At 37.8% G+C, this 24,531-nt stretch overlaps 1 protein-coding gene across 7 annotated transcripts in view; it reads right to left on the bottom strand.

The window, feature by feature from the left end:
* Positions 1-24,531, bottom strand: part of LOC150092518 (fatty acyl-CoA reductase 1-like) — a 292,198-nt gene that overhangs the window by 229,333 nt on the left and 38,334 nt on the right. For all 7 annotated transcript variants that reach the window (XR_016550516.1, XR_016550517.1, XM_090414619.1 and 4 more), the window contains exon 4: positions 7,684-7,756. Coding sequence is in view for 5 of the 7 variants with exons in the window: in XM_090414619.1 (XP_090270745.1) it covers positions 7,684-7,756 (73 nt within the window). In the remaining 2 variants the exon portion in view is untranslated. The remainder of the gene's footprint in view (positions 1-7,683; positions 7,757-24,531) is intronic.

Here is a 24,531-nt window from a genome sequence, read left to right as displayed (position 1 = left end):
GAATTTGTGCACGTTTTTATGCTGGAACATTGTGTTAGTAATAACTAGTCCATGTCCTGAATCGAAATATAGCAGGTACTTACCATTATTATTAGCTTTGGTTTTTTTCTCCAAATTCTCCCAAAACATTTCTATATATCTGTTAATCATTTCCTACTCTGTTGTTTAGATTGCTAACAAGCACCTTTTTCATTGTGTCAGTTGCCTTCTCTAATGTTTCTTAAAATTCCTCCACTTCTTCATTAGTAAAAAGGTAAGATAAAACCATATTGTATCTATGGACAGTGAGACCATAGATACAATATGATCTCACTGTCCAGTTCCCCATTCTAATATTTGTCCATATCATTTTCTTTGATATCATCTGCCATTCAAGGAAATTATTCTCATATTTAGTGTTGAATGCTATAGCTACTCCTTATTTTCCTTGATTTTTATGGTCTAAATATAATATCTTGTTATTTGTTGCTTAGAAATATCAAAAATAGAAATGTTTTTGTCTTTGTTTTGGTAACACCTATTATGTTGATCTGATACTTTTCCAATTCTTCTGCCAATTCCATTTCTTTTCTATTGATGCTTCTTATGTTAATGGTGCCAATCTTGAATTTTGATGTTTAGTTGGGAGTATGTTCTAGGATTTGGTCCAATAGTTGATGCTCACTGTTCAGCTGGTTCCCTGATGAAACCAACAGGGACCTTGTTTAACTGGTGATACACCAAGGCATTAAATCTCACATGTTTTACCTCATCTCAGAAGCCTTGGTCCTTCACATTCCTTAAAAATAATCTAATTAGGGGTCAAAGCTGGATAACTGAGAGGAGACCTCCACATAGTTATCAAGCTTTGACCTTTAAGTAGCTTTTTTTGTTATTTCTGTGATTAGAATATCTTTCTTAAGAGTGAGTAATTGTCTGTGGATAGTTTTTTTGAAAATAAAGTTATTTTGATTTTTGTAAATAAACATGGTGCAACTAAACAGCACCAAGTAAATGTGACCACAAGATCATTGTGTAGGGAGTTTAATATAGGACTTTGTAAGATGTAGTTGGTGTGTGACATATCTATAGCAATGGCAAAAGGTTTCTGAGTAGAAACCAACACAAAACAGTGCCAAATGTGCCCCAAAGAAAAATACTGAAAGTGTGGGTTATGTCAAAAGCAAGATAGTAAAACTGGGAACGATAGTGACAAAGCAATTGAAAATGAATTTGAGAGTAAGTGTTGAGAGGAGTTATGTAACATGGGTGAGCCAAAGTGAATACAAGGCAACTGACAATGATAAGATAGCAAGTTTGAAGAAAAGTAACATGAAATAAGTAGTGGAAGACAAATAGCAAAGTAGCAATGATGAAAGAAAAGTGTCTGCAGACTTTCATGGTACAAAATGTCAGTTTGAGCAGCTGGAAAAATGAACAATGGGAAAGATACAATGTAAGAGAATGGATAATAATAATAGGTAAGAACAGCAGCAGGAGGAGGATGAATAGACAGTGCTGAATGGTGATTCTGTGATCAGGATTCTACTTAATGAGAGAATGCCTTCCTGGAGTGGAGATTAAATGTGAAAGGGATTAGTTAATGTTAATTAGAAAGTGTAATGCTAAGTCAGAAAGTGAAAGGGATTAGTTTCTTGAGCATGTCCATGGAGAATAATGGACAGCCTGTATTAACCATTATTCACATAATATTTATCTTACTTCTCTTGACCTAATTCACTGACAAAACACACAACTGCTTCTGGCCACCTATTCAACACCCTCTAAGCAAAACATTTAGTCCTAAGACCACTACTAACAATCTTCCTATACAATTTCCAAAGGTAACCACTTGTTTTCTCCCTTCCTGCCATGTACCTAAAAGAAGTCTGTCAATCCTATAAAATCCATCAATAACTTATGTTTCTATCATACCTCTTATTTTCTACCTATCAATTAGCTTTTGTAATGCATAAACCTTCAATTTATCTTCAGGGAGTGTTCCATAGACCTGTCACAATTTGGTCACTCAGGCTTCTGAATTCTCTTCCTCACGACCTCCTCATCCACTAGAAGCATACCAACTCATATGCAACCAGGTATGTGCACAGTGGAGTAGAATAATCTTGTCCCTGCTTGTCAGGGAGTTCTTTAGCATTTAAATAATTTGATGTTCTATTCCAACTACCTTTGCAATATGTCATCTAAACATCAACTATCTATCCATGAACTCCACGAAATTCCTGGCTTCATGAATAATGCAGTCCACTTCAATCAATGTATTACTCAACTTATGATCTCTTCATCCCAAAGCACATAACTTAACACTTGGCTATGTTAAACTGGCAGCCATTATTTTGTACATAAATGATATAGGAAATGTCTTGAGGGGAGATATTCAGTTGTTTGCCGATGATGCAAAGTTGGGTAGTGCAATAAAAAAATCAAGCTGATGTTGAGAGTTTGCAGGATGATTTAAATAAGCTGGCAAAATGGGCAAAAGGTTATGGATGTCAGTTCAATGTGAAAAAGTGGAAAGTTATGTATTTTGGGATTAAAAGATTACCAGCTGTCTACTACATCAATGGAACGGTACTCCAAGAGATTGATGAGGCTAGGGACATATGGGGTGTTGGTGGATGGGGAGATGAAATTCAGGGGACACATTACTAAGGTGTCCAAGATTGCACATAGGATTATGTGGTTATTGAGGAACACACTAACATCCAGAGATAAAGAGGTTATTATTCCTCTTTATAAAGCATTGATACTGCCACATTTGATTACTGTGCTCAAATCTTGTCACCTGGATTCCTTGGAGATGAGGAGGTTGTGGAGAGGGTTCAGAGGAGAGTGACTAAGTTGGTGAGTGATGTAAAAAATGCTCCCTACATTGATAGATTGAGAGCTTGTGGATTGCAGAGGTTGGTTGATAGGCTGAGAAGAGAGGATATGATAAAAACATTTAAGTTACTAAAAGGTTTTATAAGATTGATGCAGGGGAAATGTTTCAGCTGTGTGATAGTGATGGAAGAACAAGAGGTCATTCCTGGAAATTAAGGAAAAGTGTGGTTAATAAGGGTGTGAGAGCAAGGTTTTTCGCCTGGAGGGTAGTGAATGAGTGGAATGCATTGCCTGACTCAGTTGTGAGTTCTTCATCTGTAAATGAATTCAAGAAGAGATATGATAGATATTGTTTTGATAGTTTGGGTCTCCACCGATGAGTATACTGACTCCATGGAGATACCTGTAATAATAATAATCCTTTGCCATGCTGCTAACATAAATCATATGCAAGATCTCTACATCATCATTGATAATTGCTTTTTCTAGTTTTGCATCACTGACAAACAACAGAATAATTATTTTCTACAATGCTGATGTACAAATTAAATGGCAGAGATCAGGTATTGATTCCTGCAGTGGATTACTAGTCAACTACTTCCTCCTGGATTCAGCTCCTCCTCCCCCTTGATATACTCCCTTCGTATACTATTCCTTGATTCTGTTCATCAGTTACCCGCTTATTCATATCACCAGCTTCATATCCATCCCTATTGTCTCCAATTTAAGGAACATAGTTCAATGTAGTATCCTGTGAAATGCTTCTGAAAAAGTCAAGCAGTATCATTTTGTAGCCATTATTGTTATCCATCTCAAGCATCACTTCTTTTCAATTCAGCATTAAGTTCTCCATTATTTTGTTACTAATATCCTTATAATGGATGAATTTTTGAAGTGTTATTTTGGAAAAACCACCAACAGATATATAAATGTTGAAAGTTTTGACTATTGGTGAAAGTGAAAAAACCAAGTGAAAAAACTTTCAACAACTAGCTCAAATCCAGAGTATTTTAATATACCATTATACATTTTCACTACTTGTATACAGGAAATATATGACTTCTGCATTAATTCTACCTTGATATGTCTTTTGTGTTTGGTTTCCACTGATGAGATCTGGGTAGTGGCCCTTCCCATAATGCATAGCAATATACATACCCAAAAGGATGTGTGCTTGTATTATGGGATACTAAGGCAATTAATATGAAGTCATTAGCCTCTATATAGAAGCATCATAATCATAAATACTTCATGTGCAAACTTTATTTGCTTACACTTGGATAAAGAATTAAACAAGAATTTAATTTCTTAGCATCTTTAATTTAAGAGATATATAGTTTGTATGAGGTTTTCATCAGATTAACATTGAAGAATTTTTCACAGAATGGCAGGAACTGAGGAAAGCACTAGAGGCCATCCCTGGAAGGAGCAAGGGAATGAGAAGCAGGTTTTTTGCCTGAGAGTGTGGTGAATGCAGATGTGAGGTACATTATGGTGTGTGTGTGAGAGAGAGATTCCCAGTCATCGTTTTATGGAATAAACGATGACTGGGAATAACAAGTTGTCTATGAGATGGCAGTTGAGGAGAGTCTGAGAAATGAACCATCAATCAACCAAACCACTCTCTTCTGAACTACATCAATGATTATTAGAGAAGTCTTATGTGCAACACCTTCATCTCCAAATATGAGAGCAGTATTTCAAGGTTGGGCAGACTAGTTTTGTACAGAGTAAGCAACTGGTAGGAGAGAAGTAACATCTTGACCGAAATGTGTGCTAAGTTTTCTGGAAGCTGAAGATGCTATAAAAATGAGGTGATTATACTAGAAAAGACTAGTCCAGGGGAGCAAGTCCAAGGGGGGGGGGAGCATTGTCAAAGTAAGTGAAGAATAACTAAGTTCTTTTTTTGCAAGGAAACTGCATTTTTGAAGGATTGAAGGTGACAGTTGTCGTTTCATAACTGTAGGATGGTGTGAAGATCAGCATTCAGAGTAATTATTATAGATGATCTTGAAGCTTGAGATGTTTGAGCACTGTAAAGTTTATCATATGAGTAGGATTAGTAGAATGTGCTATCATCACCAAAACTGTGAATGGAGTTATAGGTCAATGAGAGCATATCTATCAATAATTGTCTGAACACTTTAGCAATTTACAACTGATACCAGCAGGTGAACCCTAATATCGGTTATGTCCACCTTTGGCTTTGATCATCTCCTGTACTCTTTGAGGGAGGCTTTCTACCAATATGCAGCAGACATCAGGTGGAATTTGCATCCATTTCTCCATCAAAGCAGCACTGAGTTCAGTGACAGATTGAGGAATGCTGCTTTTGACCTCAATCACCACTCCAATTCGTCTCAAAGGTGTTCGATGGGATTGAGGTCAGGACCCTGCACAGGCCACTCTGCACAGTCCATAACAGCTGTAGCTTTTTGCCATGGGACACTGTTTTCTTGATAGTAACACAGGTCTGTTCCATAAAAACTCCACAGTGTAAGCAGAACCTGATTATCCAGAATATCAATTTACTGAGCTTCCTTCATGGAACTGTGGACAATGACCAGCGGTCTCACTCCAAACCAGATGAATGCACCTCACGCCTTTTCTTCTCCACCACCAAACTTTACTGTGGTAACAAGTGCTCACCAGGCTGCCTCCACACACTGCCATCAGACTGGAAACAGGTGAAACTTGATTCATTGCTTCAGAGTACCATTTGGTCAATTGCCCAGTTTGCATGCTCTTTGCACTAAGCCAGACAAGCTGCATTGTTCGTTGTTGTGATGTTCACCTTCTGTGCCACTGCTTTTTTCTGAAAACCCGCAAATGGAGTTTTTTTTACATGGTATTAGTGCTCACCATGGTGTTACTGGCACTCTGGAACTCATCACAAATGGTATATGCTGATTGTAGTCTGTTTTTGCATGCTACACATTTTAATATCCTCCTGTCTCTGTCAGTCATTTTCAGCAGCCACCCTGGGTGTTTTCTTGCCCTAGTAATGCCAGAATATCTCTATTTGTCAATCATATCGCCAACCATTGATTTTGGATGCTCCAGCTGAGTGGCAATGGCATGTATGGACATGCCACCAATGTGACAGCCCACGATGACACCTCTCTCAAAGTTACTGAGTTCACATCGTGTTGCTGTACCACCTGCTACAATGAAATAGTGCTTCCTACTATCTGTACGCTGTTTTTTTTTTTAACAACTTGGAATGTTTCATAACTTCAAATCACAGGGGTGTCTGGACAATTATTGGTAAATAGTATATGAGGAAGAGGGTTGGTGAAATAAATTAGTCCTGAGGAACATCTGCATTAACAGGAAAAGCTAAAGAACACCTTTATCCATTACACAGAGTGAATGACCAGACAGAAAACTGCAATCCAAGGGAGGAGAGCAGACCATAAGATGGCAATCTACTAAGAAGTGCATGATGCCAAACTCTACCAAATGGCTTGAAAACGTTAAGTGCAGCAGCACAGGTTTCCCTAAACTTTTCCACAGTATGTGTCCAGAAGCTGGTGAAGTAGGACAAGATATGTACTATTGATCTTGACTGGCAAAATCCATATTGATGGCCATTGATTAAATGACAGTTTCCCAAGTGTTGAAGATGTTGACTGTTGATATTTTTCTCCATTACTTTGGAGAATACTGAAGTGAGAAACATCAATAGCTGGATGATAGACACTTATCACCGTTCCCATCACCCCCTTTTTTTTTGGAATTAGCTGTATGAAGGCTTGCTTCCAAGCTGTAGAGTGGATGCCAGTTGAGTATCATACAGTGCATAGATGATAGAAAAATGTTAGTTCAAGAACAATCTCTTACGCATAACCAATAGTTCCATCAGGACTAAAAGCCTTTTTGATGTCCAGGTTGTTCAAGATTCTCATATCCTTTTGGTGGAACACTACAGAAAGCATACAATGTAAATGTTCCAGGTGAAGGAGGTGATTTGCCTTCATATGAGAAGACAAATCACCTCGTTGTTGTTAAACTGTATTTAAACTTTGTTAACTGTACTTAAAGTTAGATTATAAGAATCACACTAGGAAGGCAGCCTTATATTTAGGAGGTGTTGCAATGCTATCATTTGAATGAGAAAGAGGTGGAAGCACAGAACACAATTTATACCTAAAGGCTTTTCCGAGGGACCAGAAAGTATAACTCCCATTGGCACAGGTGGTGAAAAGATAAATCACCACCTGTGCTAATGAGTGTTGTGCTTTCTGAAATTAGACAGCTTTTTTTTTAATAATGGTTTTGCAGGTATTGCAGGCTGAATAGCTGGAGTTCTTGTCTTGAGTCACTCCCAATAAACAACTTTTTTCTTGGACTACCCTAGAAACTTTTTTGGAAAGAGAATTTTGAATAGAGTTAGGAATGAAAGCCTCCAATCCAACATGGGTTATTTCTGTAACAAGAGCACAAGTATTTGAATTTGAAGAAGGCAAACAGTAGTCAGACCCTAGAAAGGAGGAGTGAAAGTCATGGAGATCCTCCCACTTGGCATTATTTATCTTCTCAACATGCACCACAACTTTTTTTTCCATGCTTACACACTCCTGACAACAATAATTTATCGTCCGTGTGTTGAGGCTTAAGTGCTGCGAAGACATCATGTTGGAGGTTTAATGGAATATCAAATTCTGACCTATTTCATATGGACTTTTCAGTTAAGTGCTTCTGTAGCACAGTTGGAAGAATAACAGATCATTATGGAAGTATCAATTAATACTACTACTGCTAATAATAATAATAGCTAGCTTTCTCTTAATGATCAAACTGAGGTGGAACTTGTGTTACCTACACTTAAAAGCAGCAAACAAAATACAACATACTTACTGCTAACTGAGGAAGGCGTCTACAAAGCTTTAAAATTCTTAGAGTTCCTATTAAGTTGGAACGGCAGGTATGTCTAAAAAAAAAATTGCAAATTTTAGATCTCTGCTTGTGAAAGTGGTATGAAGGAAATAATATAAAATTAAAATAATCAAGAGTTAGAAAAACTAAAACAGATCCCTCACTGGTTCTATGTCAAATGATGATTATGTCATTAGAACACTGTATTAAAGTAGGCATATATAAGTGAAGGACTGGAAGATGATGTAGTTCATAAGAAAAGTAAAAGTTTTTTTTTTTTTTTTTTATACTAATCCCTGAACAAGAAGTCAAAGAACCTAAAGTACATCAGTGTCATGTGTAGGTTGTAGGTGAGGATTGAGGAAGAAGCAATCTATCGATATTCTTCTTGAGTTGCAGATTCTAGTTGTTTGGGAATATTTCATGGGTAGAGAGAGGTAGATGGAGTAAAAAAAAGTTAAAACAGGTTTTCTTCATGTACCAAGCCTAATAGAAAGAGGAGGAATAATGGTTGTCAGTTAAATGAAGCAGTGACCATGGAAGTACCTGTAGAACAGACAGGCTGAAGCACTTCATCTCTGAGACAGAAACTGATGCGAGTAAGTGTCATACGATCATTCATTAGCCACATTACTCTCCTCTGGATAGCATTAAGAATTTTTAAGGAGGTTTTAGGGTCACCATCCCAAATGTAAGCGGTATTCTAGAGATTTGTATAGTTAGTAGTTGGATGAAAAATAGCATTCTGAATAGAAGAGAATGGAAGTAAACATCTATCCAAGAAGAGATCTGATTCTGTTTGGCGATTTATATATATATATAACGGAGAGTAAGAAAATATAAGCCAAGATTCCTCTTGCAAGAGAATAGGCAAGAGTGCATTTTGATGGCAGTGAAGGGGATCAGATTGTCCTTGACCCATTGAAGGATGGTATAGAAATCAATTTTTAAGGCATTGGTTGAAGATGATATTGAAACAAGTGATGCCTCAGCACTGTATGGTTTGTCAAATGAGTAAAATGAATGGAGAGCACTAACAGGATTAGGGGTAACAAAGTAGGTTATTTATGTACAGGAAAAAGAGTAGGAGAAAGATATAACAGAGTCCTGAGGCACTCTTGCATTAGCAAAAAAAAGCTCAGAGAGAGAGAGAGAGCCATCTACATGACATGAAATGAAAGACTAGAGTGAAAGTTAGCTACCAATTCCAGATGTGTGATCAAAAGCACTGAAAATATAAAGAGTAACAGCACATTTCTTGAACCTTTCCACAATAAGTGTCCAATGGGATGAGGTAATCTAAAAGGTGTCAGTCATGGACCCTGAATGGCTGAGTTCATACTGCCATTCACTGATCAACTGGTAGACTTTTAAATCAGGATTTCTCAACCAGGATTCCATAGAACCCTATTGTTCCGTGAGATGTCTATAGGGATCTGTGAGAGATCGTGACTGAAAATAATAATCATAAAGCAATCCATTCCTATAATGTTACATGGTGATCAGTATTCATTCTGGTATACAGGGATTACAACCATGTTAGGAATAATGGAATAATTACTTTAATTTCCCGATGTTTTGACATGAAGGTCATCATTCGGAGTACACACACACACACACACACACACACACACACACACACACACACACACACACACACAAAGAAGCTATATTACATTTCGAACAGTATGCCAAAGTGACAATAATTTAATCAACCATTATTCTACCAGTTTGACCTCTAGTGAAAAAACATTTTAAACAATACTAAAGTGATAACTAGCAACCTGATCAAAACTGAACTGGCAGCTGTGAAATCTTTAAAATCAAGTCAGGACACCATAATTACTAGAGCAAATAAAGGCAGTGTCACAGTTATTTTAAAGAAAACAACTTACCTGGAAAAAATAAAATAAAATCAAGTCTCAGACAACAGCACCTATCAACTTGTGAAATATAACCAAACTAATCAGATTAAAAAGAAAACAGAAGAATTACTTAAATCGATTATATCCTGGCCTGCAGATACAGTTAAAAAAAAAATTACTTCCACACTGTGCTTGTCCCCTGAAAATGTATGGTTTGCTTAAGATTAACAAGCAGAACATACTGCTTTGGTCAATAGTTGAAGGTATCAACAGCCCCAATTATCATCTTGCAAAGAAACCAGCATCAACACTCAAGGAGGTGGTAGGTCATTTCCCCTCCTATATTAAAAACACACACTTTGTGAACAAAATTAAGGACATTATACTTGATAAGTGATTTATTAGTCAGTTTTGACATCTCTACTATCCCTTTTCACAAATGTGTGAAATCAATAACACAATTCTTCTTTTACAGGACAATTTCCACTGATAGCACAGCACTCTTTGCTCATGTACTACATTCTGGTTATTTTGTGTGACAAAATACATTTTTACCTGCGAAAAGAAGGAACAACCACTGGCTCTCCGTTATTCCCCCAAATTGCTAATTTTTATATTTATATGGAAATTTTGAGCAACATGCTCTAGATTCCTCTACTTTAAAACCCAAAGTCAGTTTAGGTACATTGACAATGTTTTCATTATCTGGTCCCATGGCCACCAGATATTAGACACTTTCCTCAGCCACCTAAACAAACAACATAAACATACAATTCACAACTGAAATTGAAATAAGAACACACTTCCTTTTATGGAAGTGTTTGTCATATGTCTTCCTTCCAGCAGTCTTTCCTTCACTGTTTACTGTATGCCTACACATACTGGCCAATACATACACAAACTCTTACAACACAACACAAAAAATAGCAATTATTAACACACCAAAAAGACAGTGCTTCAGCTTCCTCAAAAAATGACTACAGCAAAAATACTATCATCAAAATTCTTCACAAGACTACATCTAATAATAAAAATAAACTAGACAATAATAAAACTGTAGCCAATCCATACATTAAAGAGATATCAGATAAAATAAAGAGAATACTACAGAAATCCAACCTTGAAACCTCCAGAAAATTAAAGAACTTATTTAACTCCTCCAAGGTCCCAACACTGGCCCCCTGAAGTATACCATATTCAGTGCATCTAATTTGCCTTATATAGGTGAAACTGGAAGCACAATTCCTACGCGGAAGAAAAAGGAACATAAAGACGCATTAAATTTAGTAACTATGGTAAATTTCACCTTTCTGATCATGCCCTGAATATTTTACATAGAAGGAACTGGAAAAGCACCTGTTCATTACATCAAAACATGTAAAAGTGCAAAATTTGCCTATGAAATTCTTTATCAGTGACCCTAATCTAGCAAAATAATTAGGAGTGTTGTAATCAAGGATCTTAGCCATAACATAACAAGCACTTATGATAATTTATTGATTAGGCCACCAATATTGCCTATTAAAAGTATGAATATGTTCTCTGATGATATTATAACTGGCCTGCTCTCTCATGAGAGGGGGGGGGGAACTGGCATCAAAGCTATATCCTATTTATAATATAGCTTTGATGCCAGTTTTTCTCTTACTAGAGGTGAGGCCAGTAGAATAATGGTTGATCAAATCATTGTCACTTTGGAATACTGTTTGAAATGTAATATAGCCAGTCTTTGTGTAGGTATGCTTGTGTATGTGTATGTATGTATGCAGGTTTGTGTGTGTGATGATGACAACTGTAATATAAAAGTAGAAACATCAGGAAATTAAAGTAATTACTATTATTACAGGTAACTCCAAGAAGTCCTTAGACTCATCAAGAGTAGCCCTAAACATCATATCAAGAACTATCCAACATTTGCACAGGTAAATAAAGTACATACTTTGCTTTCAACTCATTCACAGTCATGGCACCCACAACAGACTCTGGCAACCTATTCCACTCCTTCACTACTCTTCAAGCAAAAAACATAGTTCTAACACCCTTGCTAACTACAATATTACTCAGTTTCATGGATGGCCGCTAGTTCTACCACTAGTAGAACAAAGGCAGAAGAAAGTGATTTTTAATCGGTGAATAGTCCGTTTTTTTTCCCGTTTTTCTATGTTATTGAGTGCTAAATTGTTTCTCTGAATACGAGTGTACTTCAGTGGTTGTTTTTTTGGAAGTTAGTTGCTGTTGCGATATAATATATTTTGGTTACCCTCAGAATCGAATGCATAACGGTCGAAGACAAAACGAAGCTAAGGTTTCATTCATTAGTGTATTTAGTTATATTTCATTTTATTTAGTGTATTTAAAGGTTTTGTTTTGCTTGTAATTGTTTGTAATTTTTTTCTTATTTATTTAACAGAATTTATTAATTGAATAATTAACGATTATGCTACTCGGCAGTAAGGAACGATGGCTGATTCAGCTGCAGTCGCAAGTGACGTATCGCTAAGTCCTCCGCCATTTAAGAACTCTATTATAAGCAATATCATAAGGGACTTTGTGGCATGCAGTACTTGCGGCATGTATGCGTCTCGGGAATTGGATATGTGGCTTGTGAAAGAGAGCGGAGAGCATATGTGCGCAAAATGCAGGCAGTGGCAGGAAATAAGTGCATTCGAAACATCAATATCAGACCTTGTAGCTCCAGGAATGGGGAATGAATGTAGGAAGACAAGTAGTGTGATAGGAGAGAAAGAAAAATATATATATATATCTCAATGAGAAAATAATAGTTGATAGTGTGGAAGGCGTGAGTGACTGTGAAAGTTTGGGAGATGGTTTTGTTTGGAAGAGTGAATTTAGATTAAGAGTGACTGACCTACAGAGAGAGATAGATGATCTGAAAGAGAAGGGGGAATGTCTTGTGAATGAGAGCAGAAGTATGTAAGATAAGATTAGGAGGATGAAAGAGATAAATGCAAGCCGAATCAGAGTAGGGGAGAGAGAGAGAATTTTGGGAGCATTAGAAGAGGAGAGAAAGGAAACAGTAGAAGAGTGGGAATGAGTGAGAGGTATGGTATGCTAGAAGAGGAGAGAATGGAAACAGTAGAAGAAAGGGAATGAGAGAGAGAGAGGTATGGGAATGCTAGCAGATGAGAGGATGGAAACAGTAAGAGAGAGGGAATGAGAGAGAGATAAGGAAGTGCTAGAAGAGGAGTAAATGGAAACAGTTGGAGAGAGGGAATGAGAGAGATGTATGGGAGTGCTAGAAGTGGAGAAAATGGAAACAGTTGGAGAGAGGGAATGAGAGAGATGTATAGGAGTGCTAGAAGAGGAGAGAATGGAAACAGTAGGAGAGAGGGAATGAGAGAGATGTATGGGAGTGCTAGAAGAGGAGAGAATGGAAACAGTAGGAGAGAGAGGTATGGGAATGCTAGAAGAGAGAATAGCAGTAGAGGAGATAGAATGAGAGAGACCTATGGAGATGAAAGAAGAGGAGAGAATGAAAACAATAGGAGAGAGGGAATGGTAAGAGGTATAATGTATGGCGACTCAATGATTCGTGGTGTTCAAGATAGGATGCGTGAGGAGTGTTTGCCAGGAAGAACAATAGAAAGGGTGGCTATGGCAATTAAAAGAGGTGAAAGGGTAGATGACGTGATTGTGATGGTAGGAACAAATGACTTGAGTGGTAAGGTAAGTAGAGCGGAGAGAGATATGAGATTTTTGCTTGAGGCTGTACGGAAGAAGACAGAAAGAGGAAAAATAGTGTGCGTGTTGCCTAGGTATGATAATGATGAGCTGAGCAGAAGGGTGGGGATATTGAATGCCATAATAGTGAGAATGTGTGACAGGAGAGGACTGGTATATGTGGATGCTTGGAGTACGTTTGAGGAAAGAGAAGAATTGTATGCGAGAGACTGCTTACATTTGAATGAGGAAGGACGTAGGCATCTGGAGCGATTGCTGTTCTGAACGAGTCAATGTGTCCAAGGAGGATGATAGCAGGGGTGGCCTCTTGTGGGAATGGATACTTGGGAGAAGGGAAACGACATCAGGTAACACTGAGCCCAGTGGAGCCTAGAAGGAATAATGCTGGGTATAGAAACAATGGCATTTATATGCTTTATACTAATGCCAGGAGTATCCGGAATAAGGGAGAGGAATTGGTGGCACAGATAGCATCAGGCTGGCCAAAAGTTATTGGGATCACTGAGACGTGGTTGACAGAAGGGGATATAATAACAGGAATAGAAGTCGCTCTGTACAGCATTTTTCGATTTTTCGTCAGGATAGGATGGGAAAGCGTGGTGGTGGGGTACTGCTTATGATAAGTGATGACCTATGTCCTCTAAGAGTGGAGGCTTTGGAAGGAAGTGAGACAAATGATTTTCAGAGCATATGGTGTGAGGTAGAGGTAGGCAAGACAGGATATTTAGTGGGATGTTGCTACAGACCCAGGAGCACAGAGGATGGGGACCAGGAGATGTTTAGACAGTTAAGTTTGGCAAGTGCAAGAAGAATGATTGTTATGGGAGATTTTAACTACAGTAGTATAAATTGGAGAGAGGAAGATGCATGTAGCAATAGGGGAATGGAATTTCTATGGTGAGGAGTGGTTTCTTTGTATGGAGGGTCGTTGAACTGTGGAATGCATTGCCTGATGGAATGGTGAGAGCGAGAACGGTCAATGAGTTCAAGGAGTGGTATGATAGACTTTGTGTTTCTTAGGGGGGGGACCTCCCCTCCTTGATGAATCTTGACAGACTTTATGTTCTTATGAAGGACCTCCCACGATGAGTCTTTTGACTCCATGGAGGCCTGAATAATAATAATAATCTTGTAAAAATCTCTCAGCAATTTGTATGTCTAAATCGTATCACCCCCTTTTCCACCTATCACCCAGTTTCTGTAACCCACAAATCTTCAACCTCTTCTCATAAGGTTCATTTCATCGATCTGCTATCATATTGGTCACTTGCCTCTGGATCCTCTCCACCTCCTCCTCATCACCAAGAAAACCTGGTACCCAGATCTGCACAAAGTAATTAAAATGGCATCATATCAAGGCTTGATCAAGAGGAACAATAACCTTCTGGTCTCTGCTCGTCAAAGTATTCTTCAGTAACAAGTGATCTTAAGCTATTTTAGCCACTTTTGCTATGTGGCCCTACACTTTAACTCCCTATCCACTAACACTCCGAAGTCTCTGGCATCATCAATTACCTGGAGTACAGTTCCATCATTGTGGTATATATACAGCTGGTAATCTTTTCATCCCAAAATGCATAACCTTACACATTAAAGTGATCTTCCCAACATGGTTTGACAACTTTGTCAAATTATTCCCAACACGGTTGTGGTCTCCATAATTAATGAAATGAATAATATAAACAATATACATGATATATAAACAGTCACAATTATAAATATATAATAAACATAAATATATAATAATTTTAATGTGGGAGATTCCTAAGACCAGAAAATTATTTAAAGCACTCCTCCAGGGTAAAAATATTGAGAAAGGCTGCTTTGAGTAGTGGAAAAGTTGATGGCAATTGGTTGGTAGTTTATCAGTAGACTTCTGTCTCCTTTTTTTGGAATAGGCGGGATATCATTAGAGGTGCGATGATTAATAAAGTACACAAAATAGGCCTTCCTGGTGAATGGTGAAACAATTAACTGAAATGTTGTAGAAAAGGAAAGAATGGGCATCAAAATTTGTGGTAGTTGTGGTAACAAATGACTTAGTTAGTTGGAAAAAGAATGTTGATAAAAAGTTGAGGAAGTTGTTGTGGCAGGTAAAGGATAATAGTGTTGTTGGAAAAGTCATTAGCATGTTGCCCAGATATGACAATAGTGAATTGAGAAGGAGAGCAGAGATGATGAATAGCAAGATGGCCGGGTTGTGTGAGGCAAAGGGGATTCAGTTTGTAAATCTATGGAGTGAATTTGAAGGGAAGTTGGAATAGTTTAAAGTTGATGAACTGCATTTGAATGAGGCTAGTGTTTGTCATTTAGAAAGGATACTGTTTTCTGAAAAGGCACAAAGTCAAGAAGTTAATGCAGTAAAATGATCAGTCTACTTGTGAAGGAGGATAGCACAACTAAATAGATTGTACAACAGGAGGAAGATGGATATGAGGTTGAAGATGTGGTTGCATTAGCACAAGGTGATGGAATGCATAAAGATCAGGATGAGACAGGTAAGACTGGAAATCAGAGTCAGGATCAGGGAAATGAGAGTGGACAGACCAAAGAGACAGAGGTGTGGTAGCAGCTAGAATAGAGAATGTTGGTGCTGATAGAATAGCGTAAAAGACACAGGGATTGTAATGTTTTCAAACAAATGTAAGAAGTATTTGAAACAAGAGAGTTGAATTTGCTGCATTGATTGAGTCTATGGTTGTCTGAGGATGATGTGATGTCAGGAATAGAAAAGAAATGGAAGGATATATAATTTTCCAGAAGTATAGAAATGTGAAATAGAGAGTGGTGAGTGCTGTTAATGATTGCAGATGGATTGTTTTCAAAATGTAGGAGTTGATAGTGCACACACACAGAATTTGAATCTGTGTGGTGTGAAGTTGAAATTAACAGGCTAGTATATCTGACAGGATGCTGTTATAGGCCAGGGAATATAGACACTACTGACTGAAATATTTAGCAAATTGATTGGACATTTAAAAAGAAGTGATCCTGATAGCAGATTTAATTACAAGAATATAGAATGGAAGGAGGAGACAGTGTATGGGAATAAGGACAGTGAGTTAGTTGAATTTCGGAGAGATAAATATCTTAAGCAGCATGTGATTGAAGCAACTACAGGTTTTAATGTTTTGGATATAGTGCTTCACAAGATGGTGTCGTTAATAGTTGTTAATGAGGTGTTGACACTCGTTGGTTGGTTGGTGAAAATGATCATGAGGTACTTGTTTGGGAAGTGGTGAAACAAGAAAAGGTTACTGCCCAAAATGATATATGTAGAAGCAGAAAGCAGGTGATTATGGAAAGCTCTGAAGTCAATCAGCATCAATACACTGGGTAGATGAGCTGAGCATAAAAGATGTTGATAGTACATGAAAATTCACAAGTAATGTATAACTGCATGCCAAGGGTTAAGCAAGTAAATGGAGTAGGAGTAAAATGGATGAACAGTGAAATCAAACAAGTTGTGTTGGAAAAGAAAATGCTATAGAGGCAGAGGTACAAGACAGCTGTGATGAACTGATCCAAGAAGAGTATAAAGTGCACACCATGAAGATGATGAGCATGGTAAAGAAAGAAAAAGGTGCAATATAAGAAGAGGAGAGAGAGAATGGTAAGAGGTATAATGTATGGCGACTCAATGATCCGTGGTGATCAAGATAGGATGCGTGAGGAGTGTTTGCCAGGAGGAACAATAGAAAGGGTGGCTATGGTAATTAAGAGAGGTGAAAGGGTGGATGAGATGATTGTGAACAAATGATTTGAATGGTAATTTAAGTCGGGCAGTGAGCAATATGAGATTTTAGCTCGAGGCTGTACGGAAGAAGATAGAGAGAGGAAAAATAGTGTGCGTGTTGCCTAGGTATGATAATCACGAACTGAGCAGAAAAGCGGTGATATTGAATGACATAATAGCGAGAATGTGTGACAAGAGAGGACTGGTATATGTGGATGCTTGGAGTGCATTTGAGGAAAAAGAAAAATTGTATGAGAGAGACAACTTACATTTGAATGAGGAAGGACGTAGGCATCTGGAAAGATTGCTGTTCTAAACAAGTCAGTGTGTCCCAGGGAGGATGGTAGCATGGGTGGCCTCTTGTGGGAATGGGTACCTGGGAGAAGGGGGACGACATCAGCTAACACTGAGCCCAGTGGAGTCTAGAAGGGATAATGCTGGGTATAGAAACAATGGCATTTATATGCTTTATACTAATGCCAGGAGTATTCGGAATAAGGGAGAGAAATTGGTGGCACAGATAGCATCAGCCTGGCCAAAAATTATTGGGATCACTGAGACGTGGTTGACAGAAGGGGATATAATAATAGGAATAAAAGTCGCTGGGTATAGCATTTTTCGTCAGGATAGGAGGGGAAAGAGTGGTGGTGGGGTACTGCTTATGATAAGTGATGACCTATGTCCTCTAAGAGTGGAGGCTTTGGAAGGAAGTGAGACAAATGATTTTGAGAGCATATGGTGTGAGGTAGAGGTAGGCAAGACAGGATATTTAGTGGGGTGTGGAGAGGGGAAGATGCATGTAGCAATAGGGGAATGGAATTTCTAGACAGGAATTTCTAGAAATTGGAGAGAGGAAGATGCATGTAGCAATAAGGAAATAGAATTTCTAGAATTCTTGATGGACAAATGTCTTAGGCAACATGTAACAGAGGGAACAAGAGGTTCAAGAGTTTTGGATTTGGTTATAGCATCAGAAGAGTTGATAATAACTGAGTTGACATCTCTCCCACCAGTTGGAGAGAGTGACTATATGGTTTTGACTTGGAAAATGAATAGACATGTAAGAGTATCAAAGAGATGTGAACTTATGTGGAATTATAATGCAGGTGATTATAATAGTCTTAGACATCAACTTCAGGAAGTTTCATGGAGGGAGGAATTGGCAGGCCCGGATATCGTTAGTGCATGGGAAATTGTGAAAGAATATTTGTTAGCAGCAATGGTAGGTTGTATACCACGAGTGAAGAAGAGGACACAATTTGGAGTAAAGTGGATGACAAACATTATTAAACAGGAATTGCATGCAAAAAAGAGGCTATGGAAGAGATATAAGGAGACAGGTGAAGAGAAGATGCATGAAGAATATAAGATACAGGCCAGAAGAGTGACTAATATGGTACAGAAAGCGAAACTGGAATATGAGAGGAGATTGGCCCTAAGATCCAAAGAAAATCCTAGGGAATTTTTAGCTATATGGCCAGTAGGAGGAGAAATGACTGTGGAAGAATGATATCGTGGGATAAAAATGGGAATAGAGTGACTGATGCAGAGGACATAGTGGAATTGTTCAATGAACACTTTATTGGAGTATTTCATCCTAGAGGAGTCAGTTTTAATGCTAGAGGGATAGGGCTGGTTCGAGTTTTAGAAGTACATGAGGAGAGTGTGTTTCAGATACCGAGTACTCTGGATGTCAGTAAAGCTTTGGGACTGGATGGTATTTCAGCACGAGTTTTGAGAGAATGTGGCAGGGAACTGGCAGTGCCTTTAACCTGGCTTTTTAATGAAAGTCTAGCTTCGGCAAAAGTGTCCAGGGAATGGAAGGAAGGTAAGATTGCATAAGGGTGGTAACAGACTGGAAGTGTCTAATTATAGGCCAGTCTGTGTGTCATCAGTAGTTGTTAAGATCTTGGAGAAAGTAGTGAGGGACCGTATACAACATTGGGCAGATGAGGGTAATGTTATCTGTGAGAGTCAACATGGATTTGTGAAAGGGTGCTCTTGTTTTAGCAATATGCTAGCCTTTTATAATAAAGTTACAAGAACATTAGATGAGGGAAAGGCATATACTGCAATTTTCTTAGACTTGGCGAAGGCATTTGACAGGGTGCCACATGATAAGCTGATATTTAAGTTGCAGCACATGGGTCTGGATGTCAGATTGGTCAACTGGATTCAGGATTGGCTGTCTGATAGGTATCAGAAAGTTGTGTATGGTGGAGCAGTTTCAAGGAGGCAGAGGATTACAAGTGGGGTCCCACAGGGCTCAGCACTAGGACCTATATTGTTTAACCTTTATATCAATGACATTGCCAGTGGATTGCAAGGGGATATTCAGTTGTTTGCAGATGATGCAAAGCTGGGAAGGATTATTAGTAATAGTGCAGATGTGGTAGTCCTGCAAGAGGATTTGAATAAGCTAGATAGATGGGCAAATGAATGGGGGTGTCAGTTTAATGCAGCAAAATGTAAGGTCTTGAGGTTTGGGAAACATTGATGGGATGCTGCATACTCTATGGGAGGAGTTATGCTGGAGGAAGTAGGGGAGACGAGAGATCTGGGGTTGATGGTTGATAGCAACCTGAAGTTTAGGGGATATATTGCAAAGGTGGTGAAGGTAACACAGAGGATTGCTGCTATTATGAGAAGGACACTGACCTGCAGAGATAAGAGGGTTATCATTCCGCTGTATAAGTCTCTGATCAGACCACACTTGGACTATTGTTCTCAGATTTGGTCTCCAGGATTTGAAGGGGATAAATTAACTGTGGAAAGGATACAAAGACGGATGACAAAGATGGTTTCAGGACTGTACAAGGATAGTTATGAGGATCGGTTGAGGGAATGTGGACTGCAGAGTTTGGTGGATAGAAGAAGGAGTGGTGATATGATTGAGACTTGTAAACTGTTGAGAGGTGGTTACAGGGTTGACACTGGGGAGTTCTTTCACTTGGTTGAACAGCGGGAAGGAGTGATGACAAGAGGCCATCTCTGGAAGTTACGAAAGGGAACTGTGAGCAAGAGGTTGAGAAGTAGTTTCTTTGCATGGAGGGTGGTTGAACCGTGGAATGCATTGCCTAATGGAGTGGTGAGAGTGAGAACAGTCACTGAGTTTAAGGATTGGTATGATAGATTTTGTGTTTCTTAGGGGGGGGGGCCTCCCCTCGATGAGTCTTGACAGACTTTATGTTCTTAGGAAGGACCTCCCACGATGCGTCTTTCGACTCCATGGAGGCCTGAATAGTAATAATAATAATAAATAATAATAATAAGAAGAGATTGGTTGGTCAGGTCAAGGTTAACTCTAGGGAATTTTTTCAGCTATATGGCAAGCAAGAGAAAGAATAATTATGGCAGGTTGACACTGGTGGATAGTCACGACAGCAGAATAACAGTTGCAAAGGATATAGTAGAATTATTGAATGAGAACTTTATCAGTGTATATCATATTGGTGTAAATAATGCAGTGCAATATATAGAAGGAAAGCAAGCACAGTTGGGTCTCTTTTTATGTGGTAGATACATTCCACAGAAAACTGCATACAAAAAAATCGCACAAAACAGGCCTAAATTATGTTGAAAAATTAGGGATATGTTCCATAATTTTTTAAAAACACATGAAACCAAAGCAATGAATTAAAATAAACCTAAAATCGCATAAAAAAGTTTATGAAAATTCAGGAAAATAAGAATACCTAAGTTTGTTTTAAAGCTTTATTCATTTAATTTTATTGAAAAGTAACTTTTTTTTTTTTTTTTTTTTTTACATTTTGTCATCAGAATATTCATTGCTATTAGAAAATTGGCAACGTTTGCAAACTGGTGTAAAATCACTTTCATTACCAGAAGAGATAGTCAGCGCATCGAATCTGTATCGTAAAATCAACGGTTCTTCACAAACAGAATTAGCTTCATCCTCGTCCTATGCTGATTTTTTTCTTCTGACAATGCAATCAGAGGTTAAACTTTGCGATGATGATTTCACTAATTTTTTATGCAGTTTGCAATATCCAGACATACAGTTCTTCAGCTCATGTTGGAATTTAAAGGCTCGTTCAGAATTTTTCTATTAACAAGAAAATGATTTTCCAATTTACTGCAATCAGAGGTTAAACTTTGCGATGATGATTTCACTAATTTTTCATACAGTTTGCAATATCCAGACATTCAGTTCTTCAGCTCATGTTGGAATTTAAAGGCTCGTTCAGAATTTGTGCTATTAACAAGAAAATGATTTTCCAATTTACTGCACAGTTCAAGACTTTCTCGATTCAAGATCTTCCCAATATACTGGCAGCTGTTTTAGATCTTTGCCTTTTAGAGCACGTGGTCTTAGAAATCGATTTACTAGGAGGGGTCTCAACATTCAATCTCCTGATGCATTACTACAAAGTAACAACGTTACTCGATCTTTGCTTGCTTTAAATCCACTTGCTTTTTTCTCAGACTTTGCGATGTAAGTTCGACTAGGCATTTTCTTCCAAAACAATCCTGTTTCGTCAGTGTTAAATGCTTGATCGAGACAATATCCACCATCTTCAATAATTTTGGCTAATTCTTTGAAAATTTTTGGCTGCTTCTTCATCTGCTGCTGCAACCTCGCCTGTAATCTTCATGTTATGCAGTGCATTCCTTTTTAAAAACCTGGTGTTACAATCCTTTGCTAGCCAAAAATTTTTTATGAGCCTGGGAAGTGGAAGTAGATGGCTCCAATTGCTTCATCTGTTCATAAAACCAAAGAGCTTTTTGTTTAATTAAATAACCACTTACAGGAATTCTTCTTTGAGTTAATTCTTCAATCCAAATTACGAGCGCTTGTTCCATGTTTTCTAATAAAGCATCTCTTTCGAGTATGATGATAATTTAGCACTTAGTTTTCTGCCAGAATTGACAGATTTTCTTATTGCAACTTCATTGTTTTTAATTGCTCTTATAGTAAATTCGCCTAAATTAAAATGTTTACCAATCGCCGTAGATCCCTCTCCTTTTGCAAAGTGATCTAAAATTGCAATTTTCATTTCCAAAGAAATTGATTTTCTTCAGTACGTTTTTTTCTCCATTGGGGCCAAATTAAATATTTAAAATAACAATTTAGACTTTCGATAATAAAAAGAAATACTCACATGCAAAATTAAACTTCACGAACACTCATTGCTTACACGTTATCACGTTACGCCAGAATCTGCTGCAACACACTGTTCAATGTGTACAACAGTGATGAACGAATTGGTCAACAACAAGTGAAATCACGTGCTTTATAGGTAAAATTTTCCAACTGTTATACAAGCAAAATAGTTAACACTTTAAATACTACAATGATCATAAAAGAGAAGTTAATTTTCCGCCGTTTAATAATAATTCGTTTAATAATAAACGAATTAATACGGATTGATTACCCCTGGGTTTCCCAAACTGTGTTCCGCAGAAGGTGAATAAGTGTTCCGTGAGAAGTTCTCCTGGAATTTTTCATTTTAGTTTTCTAAGCATTTTTCATGAATAAATATGTTATAGTAGAAATATTCTGAGGAGAATAACATTCGTGAATATGTTAAAAAGCTCAGACCCAAAACGTCTAAATAACATCTGTGTAGTAAATGTTAGCGACCAAGCTGTGTATTTTTAAACGTGGAAGTATTCATGAATTATCATTAATTTTCACACATTGAAACCTTTCAACATTCGGGAAAGGAAATATCGCTGTTTATGACCGGTCATAAAAATTGCCTGCAAGCTGATTACAACAATGTGTGGCGTATCCTCTGTTCTCAAAACTGAAAGAAATAACATCTGTGCTGCAAATATTAGTGACCAATCAGCAAGGAAGTATAAAGAAAATTTTTCCACTGAAATTGAAGATCAAGGTAGTCCGTATCTGGTTCTCAGATCTAGTAATACTGAATACTTTCTTCACAAGTTCGTATTGTAGGGTGAAAGTGCTTATTTTGATTTTTTAAAAGTAATAGGCTTTTAAATTACAGATTTAAAATTTAATATGAATAAGAGACAAGGGAATTTGTTTAATTTTGGCATTAAGAAATCTCTTATTGAAGGTGCTTGTGATGCAACAGATAGTGATTCATCCACCTCCAGCCTACAAAGCAATCTCCAGGATGTACAAAAGGAGGAGAAAACTATCAGCACACAGGAGAAAAAGTCTGCATTCACTTGTAAGTACTTACTGTATATAATAATATTATAAATTTTCGGTGATCAGAATGGGATATGTCAATGAAAATCAGCACAAATTAATTTAATGATGTTTATGTTTAATCGATGTTAATTAATTATTAAATAATGATCAATTATTAATTTATAATAAAAATCAGCTAAATTAACAATTATTACATTACAAAATAACCAAGATGTTCCATGAAAATTTCAGGATTCGTGAAGTGTTCCATCATAGGAAAAGTTTGGGAAACGCTGGACGGAATGGATTCCGTCCAGCGTTTGGATCCGGAATGGATCCTTCTGTTGACATGTGCAGAAGTGTCGAAAGGTCTCGTATCTGTTGGCATACTATAACACATAACTTCAAATTCGCATAAAAAAGATCTGCATAAAAAGAGACCCGAGTGTATTAGGAGAAGTGAAAGAATCAGGTGTATCAGATATTGGTTTGGTTAGATGTTAATAAGGCTGTGAGAATGGATGACATGTCAACATGTATTCTTAAGTAATGTTCACCACTGTTGTGTCAGAAAAAGTGATGAGTCATCCCTTTTTCCCACCCAACATTACGTTACCTCAGAAGGAAGGGATAAGGACATGCTTATGCCTTCTGATGGGAAATGTACCGAATAATGTCCCAGGAAAATGTAAATAACCAGATGTGTAAATTCTAAACACCGTTAAGATAGCCCATAAGTTTATTAAGATAGTAATCATGAATGAATTAAAGTAGAAAGTCATGTAGTATTACCAAATAAATATGTATAAGCTAAGTACAAGTTTTAAGACATGTGAAGACAGTTCGTAGCCACGGCGTCCAATCGGCTGCCGCCATATGCGTGACGACACCGCCGAGTGAGGGAGCTGTTCCGGAGTATAAAAGTTTCGGCGGGAGTTCGAATCGCTCTCTTTTCTCTGGTCTCTTACCTCTCATCGCTTGTCTCTCGTCTTCGAGTTTTGTCAGCACCAAGCTTCCCGAAAGGAGAGAGCTATGTAGAGCATGCCGCCATGTGTAGCAAGTATCTCCCCTTGCTATGCATGTTACATCGGTCAAAGCTGCAACTACAATGTGTTCACACACATAAGGAGAAAGAGCCGCTGATGAAATCTACGTCAGCGTATAAATCTGTGTATGAGTGCTTTCGGTTCGTGTAGAACAAAGCCCGCCATCAGAGGAGGTACGGTGAACAGAACAGAATGCCTAGTCAAAGCAAGAATGGTAAGCGAAGATTTTCTTATATTAATGAAGGATTAAAGTATCCGTTGAGTAAAGAAACATAAGTTAAGAACACATGCCATTTACGTGTTGTGCCATAGGAACAGTCTGCAATTTGGACACTCTTGTCTACTGTTAAG

This window comes from Typopeltis vanoorti, chromosome 25, assembly GCF_054136105.1.
Source record: "Typopeltis vanoorti isolate ZY-2024b chromosome 25, IOZ_Tvanoo_1.0, whole genome shotgun sequence".
In the NCBI taxonomy this organism is placed as follows: Eukaryota; Metazoa; Arthropoda; class Arachnida; order Uropygi; family Thelyphonidae; genus Typopeltis; species Typopeltis vanoorti.
Note: the sequence above shows the minus strand (reverse complement) of the source record. Positions and strands in the feature narration are given on the sequence as shown.